This window comes from Dipodomys merriami, unplaced genomic scaffold (genome assembly GCF_024711535.1).
Source record: "Dipodomys merriami isolate MVZ:Mamm:240054 unplaced genomic scaffold, mDipMer1.0.p SCAF_1, whole genome shotgun sequence".
Taxonomy (NCBI): Eukaryota; Metazoa; Chordata; class Mammalia; order Rodentia; family Heteromyidae; genus Dipodomys; species Dipodomys merriami.
Genome location: NW_027202270.1, coordinates 45,447,723 through 45,463,554, shown reverse-complemented (window position 1 = coordinate 45,463,554; position 15,832 = coordinate 45,447,723). Strand labels below are relative to the sequence as shown.

The 15,832-nt window shown below is 35.6% G+C and overlaps 1 protein-coding gene across 2 annotated transcripts in view; it reads left to right on the top strand.

Annotated features, from left to right (window-relative positions):
* The window catches only part of Ubr3 (ubiquitin protein ligase E3 component n-recognin 3), a 193,049-nt gene that overhangs the window by 162,690 nt on the left and 14,527 nt on the right, over positions 1-15,832 (top strand). For both annotated transcript variants that reach the window (XM_070021309.1, XM_070021318.1), the window contains exons 32-35: positions 1,985-2,088; positions 7,805-7,929; positions 12,403-12,510; positions 12,621-12,746. In XM_070021309.1, the coding sequence (XP_069877410.1) occupies positions 1,985-2,088; positions 7,805-7,929; positions 12,403-12,510; positions 12,621-12,746 (463 nt within the window). The remainder of the gene's footprint in view (positions 1-1,984; positions 2,089-7,804; positions 7,930-12,402; positions 12,511-12,620; positions 12,747-15,832) is intronic.

The window sequence follows — 15,832 nt, the reverse complement described above, 5'->3', positions numbered from 1 at the left end:
CTGTTTTACCTTCTTATGGCATCTTCATCTTCCCATCTTCCACCTGGGAAGTGAGTAACTGGCTTGGAATTATTTGATGCTTTTCTTTGTTGATTTCTTGGTATTTTTCTGCCATCATATTACCTCTTTTAATGATTCTTGGTGCTCTCCTTTCTTCTTCAGAATATAGACTCTCCTTTGTTATAGTCTCTTCTTATTTATGGAGTCAAAATGGTAAAGGTTTCTAATCTACCCTCTTGCCTTTCCTAGAGCTTAAAATATTTCTCTCTCTTTCCTTCCCTCTCTTTTCTCCTGTCTTGTTTTCTTTCTGTCTCCCTACTTCTCTGATCTTTCCTTTCTTTCACCTTATCTCCACTTCTCATCTTCTCTCGCTCACTCTCTCAACTTTGAGCTTACAAAGGGAAGAGGTTAGAAAGATTTGAGAGACAAGGTAGGTAAGATTCATAGCCTTGGTGAGGAAGACAAATTCAGCTGGGTACAGTGTAAGACTGAAATCCAGCTATTTAGGGAAGGGGGGGAGATATTGGGAAGATTATGGTTCTAAGCAAAAAGTTAGTGCATGTGGTGCCCATCTGTAATCCCAGTTGTGCAGGAAGCTTGTGGTAAAACTTTGAGTTCCTATGTGAAAAATAGAACAGAACGAAAAAAGGCTTGGGATGTGACTCAGATGGTGTAGCAAGTATAATTTCATAAGTTCAAACCCCAGTACCACACACACAAAAGGTATTTATTTTCAGATAATGAGCTCTGGTAGTTATGTACTTCACATCGGTAGGATTGGTTTATTCATTAATATGTCCAGTCTCTGGTATAGTAAAATCACAGACCTAATAATTCAAATTTTTTACTTATTCCAAGTCTAGTCAGAAGTGTAGCTTCAGAATTTAGCCAATTCTGGAAGCTTATGATCTTTTCTGTGACATTAAAAATCAAACCTTTAACAACAAAAAATTAACCTTCTAGGGTTGGATTTGTTGCTTAGTCATAGGACATTTGCCCTGAATGGATTAGGCTCTGTGTTCAGTCCTAGCACCGCCCTTCCCCTGTCCCCCCACCCCCACACTAATTAGTCCCTTCATAATATTTTTGAGCTGGGTGCTGGTGGCTCACACATGTAATGCTAGCTACTCAGGAAGCTGAGATCTAAGGATCAGGGTTCTAAACTAACCTGGTCAAGAAAGTCCATGAGATCCTTATCTACAATTATTCACCAAAAAAAGCCAGAAATGGAGCAGTGACTCAAGTGGTAGAGCCTTAGCCTTGAGCAAAAAAGCTAAGGGACAGTATACAGGCCCTGGACTCAAGTCCTCGGACCAATGTGTACATACATACATATATAATACTTTTAGAATAAGTTAAACTTTGTAATATCTGTTTTCACAGTGTTATCGGTTTCTAAGATTTACTACTTTGTCTTTTATAGTGTGTTTTAAGTTCTGTTTTGGTTATTACAGACTTTTTTTTAAAGCTTTGCAGATATTAAAAGATTTGAACTAAATTTTCTGCTAGCTATAAGTAGAAACAATTTTTTAGTAGGAGATATTAGCCAGATTTTTGCAATGTGATTTGATTTGCACACTGTTACCTGCCTTTGATAAATGTAACATTTATTCTTTTATACTTAGTTTGTAATGTGTCCTATAAGCAATTCTATCTGTAGAAAAGCTTATTTTCTTCTATTTAATAATTTCTGTAGTCTTGAGAGATCAGAAAAACTCAGTCAAGTTATGTCTCAATTGTTAGCTTTGGTAAGACAATAAATTTTCTCTGTAATTTTTTCAGATTGGAAAAAATGAAATACATAAATTATATAACTGATTATATTTCTAGGTTCAAAAATATGGCCCCTAACCTTTTCTTTTGAGATTTCTCACTTTCTTGTAAAGTTTTTTTCTGCTTCATAGATGTATATGTGAAATATAAAATTAATTGGATAGAAGAAGTATACAATTTTGTCTTAAGCAAGTATGTTTTGTTTTTTTAGGCTGGGAAATGAAGAACAACAACCTGAAGTTCCAATTCTTTATCATGATGTAACATCCCTTTTACTCATCCAGATCTTAATGATGCCTCAACCATTAAGCAAAGGTAAATCTTTATAATTCAGATTCTTAGCTTATATTATGGAAATTATAAGGACCAATAGAACATTCATTCTGACAGATTTTTTGTGATATTAATAAGTTATAATTTAAGAGATGAAAAAAAAGCATTTTTTCTTGTGAACTTATACTTAGCAGCTTTTTAGTAAGAGGTATGGGAAAACACACCAAAAACTATGTTCTTAAATGTTTGAATACAATAATACAATACAAAATACAAATAAGAGTTTGAAAAATAAAGCTTTTGTATTTCAATACAGTAGTAATTGTATTTCTATTTGAAATGTTCTGTGATTTTGAAATACTAAATATTCATAGTATGTTAATAGCATCTTAATTATTGTTCCATAGTCTTCAGGTTTTTTTGTTTTTGTTTTTGTTTTTTGGTTGGTCATGGGGCCTGAACTCTGGGCCTGGGCACTGTCCCTCAGCTCTTCAGCTCAAGGTTAGCGCCCTACCACTTGAGCCACAGCACCACTTCCAGCTTTTTGCTGCTTATGTGGTGCTGAGGAATCGAACCCAGGGCCTCTTGCATGCAAGGCAAGCACTCTACTAGGGGGCTTCCCAGCCCCGTAGTCTTCAGTTTTTACTTGAAAACATTCTGTCAGATAATGTTTTCTGTTGGAAAAGTAGCTTCTTTTGTTGTTTTACTATTAATCAGTTAGAATATAATGTATATCTTTGGACATATAAAACCTTCGTGGAAGACATCTTTTTGTGTTCTTCAAGAACTTGATCATTTAATAAAACCCTTTGCCTTCACCTAGGAAGTGATCCTGTATCTTAAATACAGATGTTGTATTTCATAAAAATTATGGTATTCTGTTTGAAGGATAAAATAATACCATTAATAAGCAAACATAATCCTTATGCCAACCCTGTGGATTACTAATTTTTTTTCTGCCAGTCCTGGGACTTGAGTTTAGGACCTGGGCACTGTCCCTGAGCTTCTTTTGCTCAAGGCTAGCCCTCTACCACTTGAGCAACACCACTTCCAGCTTTTTCAGTGTATGTGGTACTGAGGAATTGAACACAGGGCTTCATATATACTGGGCAAGCACTCTACCACTAAGCCATGTTCCCAGCCCAGAGTTTTTGAATTTTTGAATTGTAAGATTCCTGTACTAATGTGTGCTATTTAAACAATTGTGAATTGGAGTGACATTTAGAATTGTCATAATGTGCTATTGTCATCATTATCCAGTACGAGAATATTGAATGAACTCAAAAGAATCTAACCTTACATGCAGTCAGTGATTCCTCATTTTCTAATTCAGTTATTTTAGAATGTTGCTTTTCTTAGGTTTGATTGTATCTGTGGATTTAACCATATAAATTTGTAAATATTAAACCTAGGAACAACCTCATTGATTTTTGATTTTTATCTAAAAATCTAATTCAGCTTCGTGTGTGTGTGTGTGTGTGTGTGTGTGTGTGTGTGTGTGTGTGTGTGTGTGTCCACTTTAGGTGGTTTTTCCATAGGTTAGGAGAACAGTTGACTGGTGGCAATAGTAGCTTACCTATAGATTTTGTTCTTCTAATAAAACAGATGTATTACATTTTGAAATAAGTTATTTTGTTTCATCCCTTCAAAATATTTTAGATTAAAAAAAATATGCCTTGTACCTAAAAGCATAGTAATCACTTAAATCTTAAAAGCTAAAGGGGAAAAATATTTGACATATAGAAGGAATTTTATAATCAGCATTTAATGATGAAAATATTTCAGTTAACAGTGAAAGACTTGTTATGTGAATGGTTAGGGACTTTAGCAGCACATCATTGTCAGAAAGGAAGTGTTTATCCTTGTTTTCAACAGCAGATAGTGCAGAAAGGGGTTATAATACACTAAAATATCTGAACTTAGAGCTTAATTCAGTAGAAACATCAGCTAAAGTTTTACTCCAAAATGAGTCAAGAAAATTGGTCTCTTTAACTTGATGATGTTTAAGTGAATTGAATAGATTCTGGACAATTTCTGTGTAAAATTTTATAATGCTAATAAAGTAATATAATAGATTTTATTTTTTATTTTATTATTATGTGTGTGTGTGTGCTGGGAGGGATTTGTTCAAGAGATAGCATTCTAACCAAGCAAGCAAGCTGAACAAATTCAAGGCCTTTCTTGATTTCAAACCTTAGTGCTGGGCCCCCCAAAAAAGGGTTTTTAAAAAAATCTTTTGGACAAATTTAATAGGCAAATGTTTACTTAGTTGTAAACATTGTCTGATTCAAGAAATAGTTAATGACTACATACTATGTACCAGTTTGATGGTAGAAATACAAATATGAACAAAGCATGCACCTTGTAGATCTAAATAGTTAAGAACTTAGCTTTAAGAACTTAAATTTATCTGTAAGTTACTCTTAAACCCTGCTCTTTTTATTATTTTTTTAAATTTCACAGTATGTGGAGTTGATATCTATTTATATTAGCTTTCCATTTCTAGGACAAAATAACTGCTGTATTCTAATCAGTTTGTCTTTACTGGTGACTTGGTATTTGTCTCTTACATTTTTCTTTCCTGTTCAGTCTGTCCAATGTTTAATAGTCTTGTCTGTCTGAAGTCTTTACAGCCTCCTGAGCCTCTGCCTCACACCTTGATCATTTTAATAATTATTTGTTATAATCCTTTGAGATTTTCTTCATTAACATTAATGTTTGTTACAGTGGAATTTTTGAGAGTTTATGTTGACTTGAGAGTTTTCCCCCACCCCCTATATTTGTTATGGTTCTGTTTTGGAACATCTGAGGCTAAGATTGTTGGCTGAAAGTTTCAATTACCTGTAGTAAATATTTACAGTGTACAAGGAGCACAGTGTACATGTTAAGGTGCTACTTCTTACCACAGTAACTAAGCATTCAACTAGTGCTAAAGGTACTGAATCTGATCTCAGATTGAAAAAAACCATGAACTTACCTGGATTCTTTTGTAGAAGGACCTAAAGTAGTCTATTTCTAGGCTGCTTTCACTATAGCAGCATCTCTTCTTTGTTTACTAAGAACTTTATAGTTGTGGGCTTAGATAAATTTCCACCCCTACTTTCCTTAGTATGTGTCCTACACTAGCTGAGGAAGAACTGAGGGACCTTATGTTTATAGACTCTATCCAGCAGTTTACTTTCCTGTGGAGGCCAGGGTGAGCAGAGGCTGTAGAAAGAAGTCACATTCTGTACTCAGGGCCTTATTCTTGCCTGAATGTAAAGATCCACCAGGATGCAGTTCATAGAGTTATGTCCCAGTGCTTTCTGATTCTTCCAACAGTTCATCTCCCTGTTGGGGGAAGTGGCTATGGAAATTAGGGTTTTTAGACCTACCTTATGGCAAACTCATTCAGGGATATGGGTGGTAGGGGGAGAGGCAACTGTGGCTATCAAATGCTTTGGAACATCTTGTTTCAGATCCATCTAGCATTTAACATAGGCAGCCCATTAGGCAGTCCCCCAGAGGAATACTATACCAGCAACAGGGTTCATATTTTTGTTTCCGCAAGGACTTTCTAGCAATTGTATTTGTTCCTACCAGGGAAATCAGGGCCCCTAGCTACCACAGCCTTTGTTGCTGGAGCTCCCTGCTGCTTGAACTTTTCTGAGTGACCGTGTCAGATCATCTCCCTCGCCATGAACACCTCTTGTAGCCATCTTCCACCCAGACATTGTGGCCACATGTTTCATCACTTTTTTGAGCTATGCTTGTTCCTTGTTTTGAAATCCCTAGAGTATCTCAAACAATTATCCTTCTCAAAATGGTGAAGAATAAATCTGTACATGTTCAGCATAAACAAAATATCTTTCCAAGTATTTACTGTCTTTAGTTGATTGATTTTATAGCTGCCGATCTGTGATAAAGAGGAATAACTATAATGTATCATCTTACTTATTTATGGAATCTGTGAAAGTCAGACTCATAGAAATAAGTAGAAAAGTGGTAACCGAGGGTCAGGAAGGTGTGAGGAAATGGAGAAATGTTAGTCAAATCATACAAACTTATATTCTAGGTTCCAGACTACATTTACATTATATATGCTATATTCATTTTATTTTAAGTACACTATTTTATAGCACTATGTAGTATTTAAGAAAGAAAGCATATCTTAAATATTCTTACCACACATATACGAAAGTAGCTTTGAGATTATGGTTATGTTGATCAACTTGACTGGGCTATCATTTTACAGTGTTTGTTTCAAAATATCATGCTATAAAGTTTCAACACATAGAATTCTTGTAAATTATACCTCAAGAAAGCTGGGAAAAAATTAGTCTGGCCTTAACAAGAAAAAAAGATTTTGGGGGGTTAAGAGGTAATGAAGATAAACTACTGTGCAAAAAAGAGTTAACACAGAAGGCCTAGCTGTATGGTTGGGTCTTCAAGGAGTTTGGATTTTTGAAAGCAGACTACTGTTTTCAGAATTAATAAGAATAGCTCACTGTACCTAGACTGTACAAACTATGTAGTTCATGCTGAACATACCTATGTACTTTCTGAGGGTGTGGAGTTTGGGTACATGCTAATTAGAGGGAGCCTAATTTACCTGCCTCTGACAAAAATGGTGAGGACTAAGCCTCATAATCTTTTACACACTTTTTCATAGATTGTTGCTGGGGGGAATTAAGCATAATCTGTGAAATGGTACTGGAAGAAAATTCTGAAACTTCTTCTGGACTTCACCCAATGTACTTTTTTCCTTTGCTTCTATTAACTTTTATCATTCTGCTGCCATCAGTACAATAGTCCTGAGTATGAGTATATACTGAGTTTTTAAGAGTTGATTGCAATACATTGCAAACTTGCTTAGAAATGCACCATGAAACTCCTTTTGTAAAACTAATATAAACTAAAAAAAAAATACTATAAGTCATTAAACCTGGACATAGTATTAGAGGCATAACTAAACCATTTAGGTTTTGTTACAGAATCCTTAGGCCAGAATTACAGATTTCAGCAAAGAGGGACGAAGTCTGGTTCAAGTTGTTGGAACTAATGAGAGTGATTTAAAATGAATTCACAAGAGCTAGTGATTATTTTAGCATGAGGAGAAAGACAAGAAAATCTCAAAATGTCTACAAACTGAGAGAAGCTCCAGTAACTGACTTAAATGGAAATATCTATTTCCTAGATGAGCAGTACAGTATTATAGAAGAAATACTGAATTAGAAGAAAAACCATCTATACAGAGTTAAGTTTAGAATTGTGAGTGCTAATAGCTTAGATGGTTGATTGATTTATTTTTTAGAGATAGGGGCTTGCTTTATGTAATCAAGCTGAGTTGAAACTTGAACTCCTCTTGAGTGCTGGGGTTATAAGTGTCAACCACCACACTTGGCTCTCTGTAAGATTTGTCTCATATTAGGGGTAGACAATATGTTGATCTTAAACACTGAGACTCCCAAACATTGTTATTGGTACCTGCAGCTCATTTAGGGGATTTGCCACAGCTCCATGGTTATTCCAGTCTGAGCACTAGCTCTTTGGTCTTCCAAAAAAGCATACTTTCTACTCTGTGTTTCTCACTAACATATTTCTGTTATTTATAGGGGAACTTTGTTTTCATAATTTCAAATCTGGAGGATCACAAATATAATGTCATTTATTAATTACTTAAATGTTGAAAATAAATTACACATGCAAAGAAAGGCATATATTAGTTCATAAAATGTCTAGATTCCAAAGAAGTAATGATGTTCTTTTTCCCTTATAGAACACTTTACCTGTATTGTGAAGGTGCTTTTTACCTTACTGTATACACAGGCTCTTACCGCACTTTCAGTTAAATGCAGTGAGGAAGATAGGTCAGCCTGGAAACATGTCGGATCTCTTAAGAAGGTTAGTCTCCTTTTTGATTCATCACTTACTACTTTGGGAAACTTATTTAAGTTGGGGATATTAGTAAATGTGAGTAGGCATTTGACTCTACATTTTTTGTATGTTTTGTTTTTGCTGTGATGGGTTCGACACAAGGCCTTGTATGTGCTAGGCGAGCACTGTACCGCTGAATTACACTTGTAGACCAAGCGTAGGTTTATGAAAGACAATGTGAGTTAATAGTATTTTAATTGTAAATGGAATACCTTAGGCTAAAATAATTTAAAATGTTTTCTTGTACAATTAGGTCTTCTTCGTCTGTCTCTAAACTTGGCTTTTATCTGTTTAAATTTGGGTAGTTTTTTCTTTTTCTGCAAACAAACTTTAAGAAAGTTACTAAGTAATGAGTATGTAATCTTAGCATTTAGGAGGCTGAGGTAGAAGGATCACAAGTTTGAGGTCAATCTAGATTACATAGCAATACCATTTTTCAAAAACAAAAAGCCAGTGTAGTGAGAACATACAATGTTTTCAGACTTAGGCTTTTATTTTTATTTTTATTTATTTTTTTGGGTCTGGTCGTGGGGCCTGAACTCTGGGCCTGGACACAGTCCCTCAGCTCTTCGCTCTGCCACGTGAGCCACAGCACCATTTCCGGCTTTTTTCTCTTTGCTTATGTGGTGCTGAGGAGTAGAACCCAGGGCCTCATGCATGCAAGGCAAACGCTCTACCATTGAGCCACCTTCCCAGCCCCAGACTTAGGTTTTCAATTCGTCTAGTATTTTTTTCCTCTTTCTCCGTATCTTCCATCAACCTAAAGATGCCTTGCTTGTGTGTGTGTGTGTGTGCACGCATGTGTGCGTGCATGAATTCATGTATGCTTGTATGCTTTTATGTACCTATACTGGGCCTTAAACTCAGGCCCTATGCACTCTCTTGGCCTTTCTGATCATGGCTAGTGCTCTATCACTATACTTCCAGTTCAGCTTTTTTAAATATTTTATTTATTTATTTTTATTATTTATTTATTTATTTATTGTGAAAATACTGTACAGAGGGGTTACAATTACATGGGCAAGATGGTGAGTACATTTCTTATCAAGCATTGTAGCCTCCTCCTTTGTTTACCCTTCCCATCCCTTCCCAGCCTCCCCCCCGCCCCCCCCCACCTAATTCCCCCCCCCCAACAAAGTTGTAAAGTTTGTTTTCGACATGACAACTTGTACTTCTCATTGTTGCAACGGGTCCACCTGTATCCTTATTTAAACAACATGTTTTTCCCCTTCCCCTCCACAGTTATACCGACATCAAATACAGTGAAAGTAGGGGTTATACTGTGGGGGAGGGACTTTTCATAGGATAATTGGAGATAAGACTCTCACGGATTTGTTTGCCTAGGTTAGCTTTGAACTGAAATCCAAGCCTTCCAAGAAGCTAAGACTACACAGTGCCTGGTTCCCAAAGATGGCTTTTTGACTCACCACTTCCAAGCAGAAAAATCCCAATCTTTCCTTAATTATGCCTCTTTAAATACTTTTTTTACAAAAGTATTAGAATGTAAGATCTAGACATATCCAAAGGAATTGTCTTTAAATTATATCAACAATTTAGAAAAAGTGTGCAAACTTAGTTAAGTGCAAATTTATTTATTTATTAGTTATTTAGTTATTTTGGTTGCTTGTGGGGCTTGGGTGCTGTCCCTGTGCTTCTTTTGCTCAAGACTAGCGCTCTACCACTTGAGCCACAGTGCCACTTCTGGCTTACTCTGAGTAGTTTATTGGAGATAACAGTCTCAGGGACTAGCCTGGGCTAGCTTTGAACTGCCATCTTCAGATCTTAGTCTCCCGAGTTGCTAGGATTACAGGTGTGAGCCACCAGCTCCAGGCAAATTCAAATATTTTTAGTGGCTTGAGAATAAATGAAATGTGGAATCAAAGAAATGACTAAGTGGTTTGGCTTAGAGATGAGTAAAGGAAAAAAAATAGTCTTTATTTAGAGAAGTTAATAGAAAATAGTATTAAGTGCAACTTTGATAAGTTCAGTCTTAAAGGGTTTTACGCTTTATTGAAAATTTCTTTTTAAAATCTTTTCTAAAGCTTGTTTCAAAGGAGAGAGATCCAATTATAAATACATGAAGTAAACGTTCAATATAGCCTTCACTTTATCACTAATTTACTCTGAAATTGCAATTATATGTTCAGCAACTTAACATATAATCATCACAGAGTACATAAGGGATATTGTTGACCATCATACCCAGTTATAAGGCCAGTCTTCCACTGAGTACAGCTGTTGACTTTTTTTTTTAACGAATAAATAAAAATCATCTAAGCCTTAGCTTTCTTGAAAACAAATGAGACATTTGGACCATATATATAAATAAGGGCCCCTCTGTAAACTGTGATTCTAGATTTGTAAAACTGACTGCTGTCTTTTTATTTGTTTATTTTGTTGGTCATGGGGCTTGGACTCGGCCTGGTCATTGCCCCTGAACTTTTTCACTAAGGCTAGTACTCTACCACTTTAAGTCACAGCTCCACATCCAGTTTTCCTGGGCTGGCTTAGAACCGAGATCCTTAGATCTCAGCCTCCTGAGTAGCTAGGATTACAGGTGTGAGCCACCAGTGCCCAGCCTGTCTTCTTCCTTTTTTTTTTTTGTCAGTTGTGAGGCTTGAACTCAGGGTCTTGGTGCTGTCTCTGTGCCTCTTTGTGCTCAAGGTTAGCAACTGTACCACTTGAACCACAGTGCCACTTTCAGTTTTTGAGTGGTTAATTGGAGATAAGAGTCTCACAGGGACTTTTCTGCCTGGACTGGCTTTGAACTGCAATCCTGAAATCTTAGCCTCTTAAGCAGTTAGGATTACAGATATGAGCTATTGGTGCCTGGCTCTTCTTCTTGAATGATCTTTTTTCCCTCATCCTGATTAATTCTTGGATAACTTTGCCTATTATAATTGTCTTTCTCCTTTCTATGTATTCTTTCATTTTTCTATATACAATTTGATATTTGGATTATTGGTATTCAAGTAGAATTCAAATCAAGTATATTAAATGTTTATGTTCTTTGTTGTTGTTTTTTTTTTGTAAACTGCCTATAAAAATTAGACATTTTAAACTTGTTTAGTAATTGGGCCTAAACTTACTCCTTTGAGTGTTTGCTAAAGTGAGAACTTTGTGACAAAATTAAGCAATTATAAATGTTGGATGGAAGGAACATGATGCTATTTAGGTAACTGTCCGATAAGTTTTTCCTCAATTTCATAATGGATAACTACTGGAAAAACACTTAATAAAATATTCACTGTGAGGCATGCTGTCATTGGACTTAAATTTTAGAGCTATATTATCTTATAGATATATAAATTAATGAGTGAAGGCAAAATTATTATGGTTGGTTTGCTAAATGTTATTAACTTTTTCTTAACAATAGATCTAAACACTTAGCAGATTGTAAATAATATACATCACTATAATTAATGACTTACATTATTGGGATTAAGTATGATTTTTGTCTACATAACTTCTTTTATTTTTTATTTTACTCCTCTCTCTCTCACCCTTTCCTTTTCTTTGTGGAGTCATACTCATTTATTCAGTCATCATAATTTTTTATACTTAGGTATGGTAATTATAATGAAAAGTTATTTTTGCCAAATGCAGTCTAGTTCTTTTTATGTTGTAAACATTTTTCCACACAGTTCAAATTTGTTATATTCATTACCTTTGTAATATTTTTATTGAATTGTTGTTCCATAATTTAGATGATTTCCTCTTTGGGAACAAGTGGTATTGGCCTGTCCTTGTCAGGCAGGTGCTCTTACAATTAAACCATATCACTCCTACCCCTTTTTTCTGCAGTTATTTTTAAACTGGGTCTCACTTTATTTCCAAGACAGCCTTGGCTCAAGATGCTCCTAATTATGTCTTCCGTATAGCTGAGATTTACAGGCTTATGCCACCATGATTGATTTCTTTGTCAAAATGAAGTCCAGCTAACTTTTCCTTTTTTAGTTGGAGATGAAATCAAACTGTAATCCCCATAAGCTCTGCCAAATAGCTGGAATTATAGGCCTAAGCCACTGCACCTTACTAGCTGCCTTAGTTTTGTTGGTTACTGCTGATTTTCTTGTTCTGTTAATGCTATAATGAATGACTTGTGCATATAGCTTCCTCGCTCCCCCTTTTTGGATTATTTCCTTAAAATGAATTCTTAGAATTGGAAATTACAGGTTCAAAAGCATGATTCATATATACAGTGTAATCTATTACCAGTGTTGAAGTATTAGAATCATTTTGACTGTCTGCTCAACTTCACTGTGAATCTAGAAATAAATGTTGTTACCTATGTTTAAAACTGAAGTTCATATGTTGGAAATATATATATATATATATATATATAAAGTCAGTTTTATTTATTGTAAACTATTATTTACAGTGAAACTTTTTATAATTTTAAATGACCAATGAAACTAATATTCTAATTTTTTCACCCAGAATACATGTGATGCAGAAAAGTCTTACGAGGTGTTACTCAGCTTTGTTATAAGTGAACTATCTAAAGGAAAATTATACCATGAAGAAGGAACTCAGGAGTGTGCAATGGTATGCTTGTGCTAAGATCACATAAATAATGTCTATTAAGTAAAGTTTAGATTTTTTTTTTGTATGTCTATTATAGAATGAATTGTTGACATTTTCTTTTTTAAATTTAGGTTAGTCCTGTTGCTTGGTCTCCAGAGTCCATGGAAAAGTACTTGCAGGACTTTTGCTTACCTTTCCTCAGAATCGCCAGCCTTCTTCAGCACCACCTTTTTGGGGAAGATTTACCTAGTTGCCAGGTATAATTTGGGGTAGAGAGTAGGGAACCTTGTTTTTGCAGTAAGCTACTTTTGTGAATTATACTCATGTGTAATATATTTGTATTTATATGTATATAAAAGTGTTATTTGAGTATACATTAGTTTAGCTCAAAATTATTTAGAATATTTACTTTTTCTTTTCTCTTTTTGTCAGTCATGGGGCTTGAACTCATGGGCTGGACTCTGTCTGTGAGCTTTTTTTTGCTCAAGGCTAGTACGCTACCACTTTGAGCCACAGTGCCACTTCTGGTTAGTTGCTTGGGCTAGCTTTGAACTGTGATCCTCAGATCCCAGCCTCCTAAGTAGCTAGGATTACTGGCATGAGCCACAAGCACCCAGCTTAGAATATTTACTTTTTGTGTATTAATATTCACTAATTTCTATGATAATATTAACGGATACTTCAACAGTTTTGGATCAAATCAATGATAATTGGTGCTCAATACTTGAATAGTATCATAGTGTTTAGGCTATTAGTAGGTTTTTTTTTTTTGTGATTTTTACCTTTATTGGTAAACCTGGACAGTAAGCATTTGGGTAACTATTTGTTTGTTTTTTTTTTAATTTAATTTAATTTTATTTGTGAACATACTGTACAGAGGGGTTACAATTGCATGGGCAGGATAATGCGTACATTTCTTACCAAGCACTGCAGCCTCCTCCTTTGTTTACCCTTCACATCACTTCCCAGCCTCCCCCCTCCCCCCACAATCCCCATCCTTCTCCTTCCCCCCTTCCCCCCCCCCCCCACACCGGCTATTAGTAGTTTTATTATTATCCTTACTTTTAATATTCTTTTAAAAGTTAAATTGTTCAGAACACTTCGTTAAAAGTTGTCTTAGCATTTATGTAATTTTTTGTTGTTGTTGTTGGTCCTGGGGCTTGAATTCTGGGCTTGGGCGCTGTCCCTGTACTCTTCAGCTCAAGGCAAGCGCTCTACTGCTCGAGCCACAGTGCCACTTCTGGTTTTCTAGTGGTTTGTTGGAGATAAGAGTCTCACAGACTTTCCTGCTTGGGCTGGCTTTGAACCGTGATCTTCAGATCTCAGCCTCCTGAGAGGCATGAACCATTGGCACCCGGCCCTTTATGTAATTTTTATGGCTGTGTTAGTTATTTCTGGTTTAACCTGTTTCATAGAAATGTGGCAAAGGGAATAGGTAGATAAATGTGTTGGAAACCAGAAGGTAAGTAAGCCCAAAATATTCCCATGGAATAAAATCCCAATACTGTGTACCACTTGATTCCAATATATATATACCTCCAATATATTCATGGTCTTTAATGTCTGAAGAATGTAAAAATTAAACAGCCTTTTTATTCCTTGTGTCTTAAGCAATTGACCATTATGTTGAATAGTTTGGTTCTTTTGTTTTTATTCAGTACTACAAGATAGACTGAACATTTGTCACCAAAATATTCTATTTACAATAAGATATTGAACAACGGAAGTGGCACTATGGCTCAAAGCCTTGAATGAAAAAGCTCAAGGACAGGCTGTGAGTTCCAGCCCCATGATCAACACCACCTTTCCAACCCCCCCCCCCCCGAAAAAAAAAAGCTTGAACAAATTTAAAATGTCCATTAGATATTTTCTTTCATGTTTTTTGTTTTGGTTTTTGATTTAAAAATTCGTATTTCCTTTACATATAAACATCCCTCAAACATGAAGACTGCCCAAATAAAATCAACATCTCCAAGTGGTAGAACACTAACCTTGTGCAAAAAACACTTAGGCACAGTGCCCAGACCCTGAGTTCAAGCCTCAGGACTGGCACAAAACAACAACAAAAAAGGATGGGAGGCTCTATTCTTGCTACTTTATGGCTTATGTTACTTGTTTGTACTAGAGAATATTTTATTGTCTCTAAACTGCAAACTTTTTTACTGGAGGCAGAAATTCTTGAACTGAGCATTGAAAGTTGGTTTGGGCTTTGAGTATTCATTGAACCCTGTACTGGAAAAGGAATTGTGGGGCTGGGAAGGTGGCTCAGTGGTAGAGCTTTTGCCTTGCATGCCTGAGGCCCTGGTTCGATTCCTATGCACCACATAAGCAAAAAGAAAAAAGCCGGAAGTGGCACTGTGGCTCAAGTGGTAGAGCGCTAGCCTTGAGCTGAAGAGCTGAGGGACAGCGCCCAGGCCCAGAGTTCAGGCCCCACGACCGGACCACCCCCCCCCAAAAAAAAAAAAAAAGAAAAGAAAAGGAATTGTGGTCTTAAACCAAGAAAGAAATATCTTTTCATTGGGTGCATGAAGATTTTGTAAAAATGATGTCAATTTAAAGATACAGAAATTTTGACTTTGAATGTGTAAAGCTAAATATGCAAGCTTTACTTCAGAAGATACAACTCTTTTTGAATGGTAAGAAGACTTATAGGTAAATGTATACAACAACAAGGGAGAGTAATTATTTTCCATTTATAGGGAACAACAAAACAGTGATTGAAGGATGAAGTTAGAGAAATCTTAGTAGTTGAAATTAAAAAGAAACTGTAATCCATAGAAAGACTTTTATATGTGTTTTTACAGCCTATCCCAGAATGAATGTATGAACAAAATACAATCTATCTATATAGTAGAGTACTCAGTGATTAAAATGAAGAGGGGGAAATGCAGACAAGAATCTAATGTATATCCTATAAAATTAAGAAGAGTGGGGGGGAAAAGAAAAGAAGAGTGGGGGAAGGGGATGGGTAGGAGAGAGATGGGTAAAAATGTTGAAAAGGTGAATTGATCAAGATATATTGTACTCATAAACAGCTTTGTTAAGTAGCAACTTCTTTATATAACTACTTAAAGATAGCAATAAAATTAAAAATAACATGAATAAATGTCAAAATATTACTGAAAGTGGAAGAGGCCAGGCACATTTATGCATAGACTGTGTACACAAAGAATATATATTGTATGATTCCATTAAATGAAAAAATGTACAGAAAACTACAGTGGTAGGAGAGCTATTGTTTGGAGCATTAATTTGAATTATTGTAGTGGTAGTTTCATTGCTACATATATACCAAAATTCATCAAAGTACACCTAAAACATATTTTATGGCGTAAAATATTTC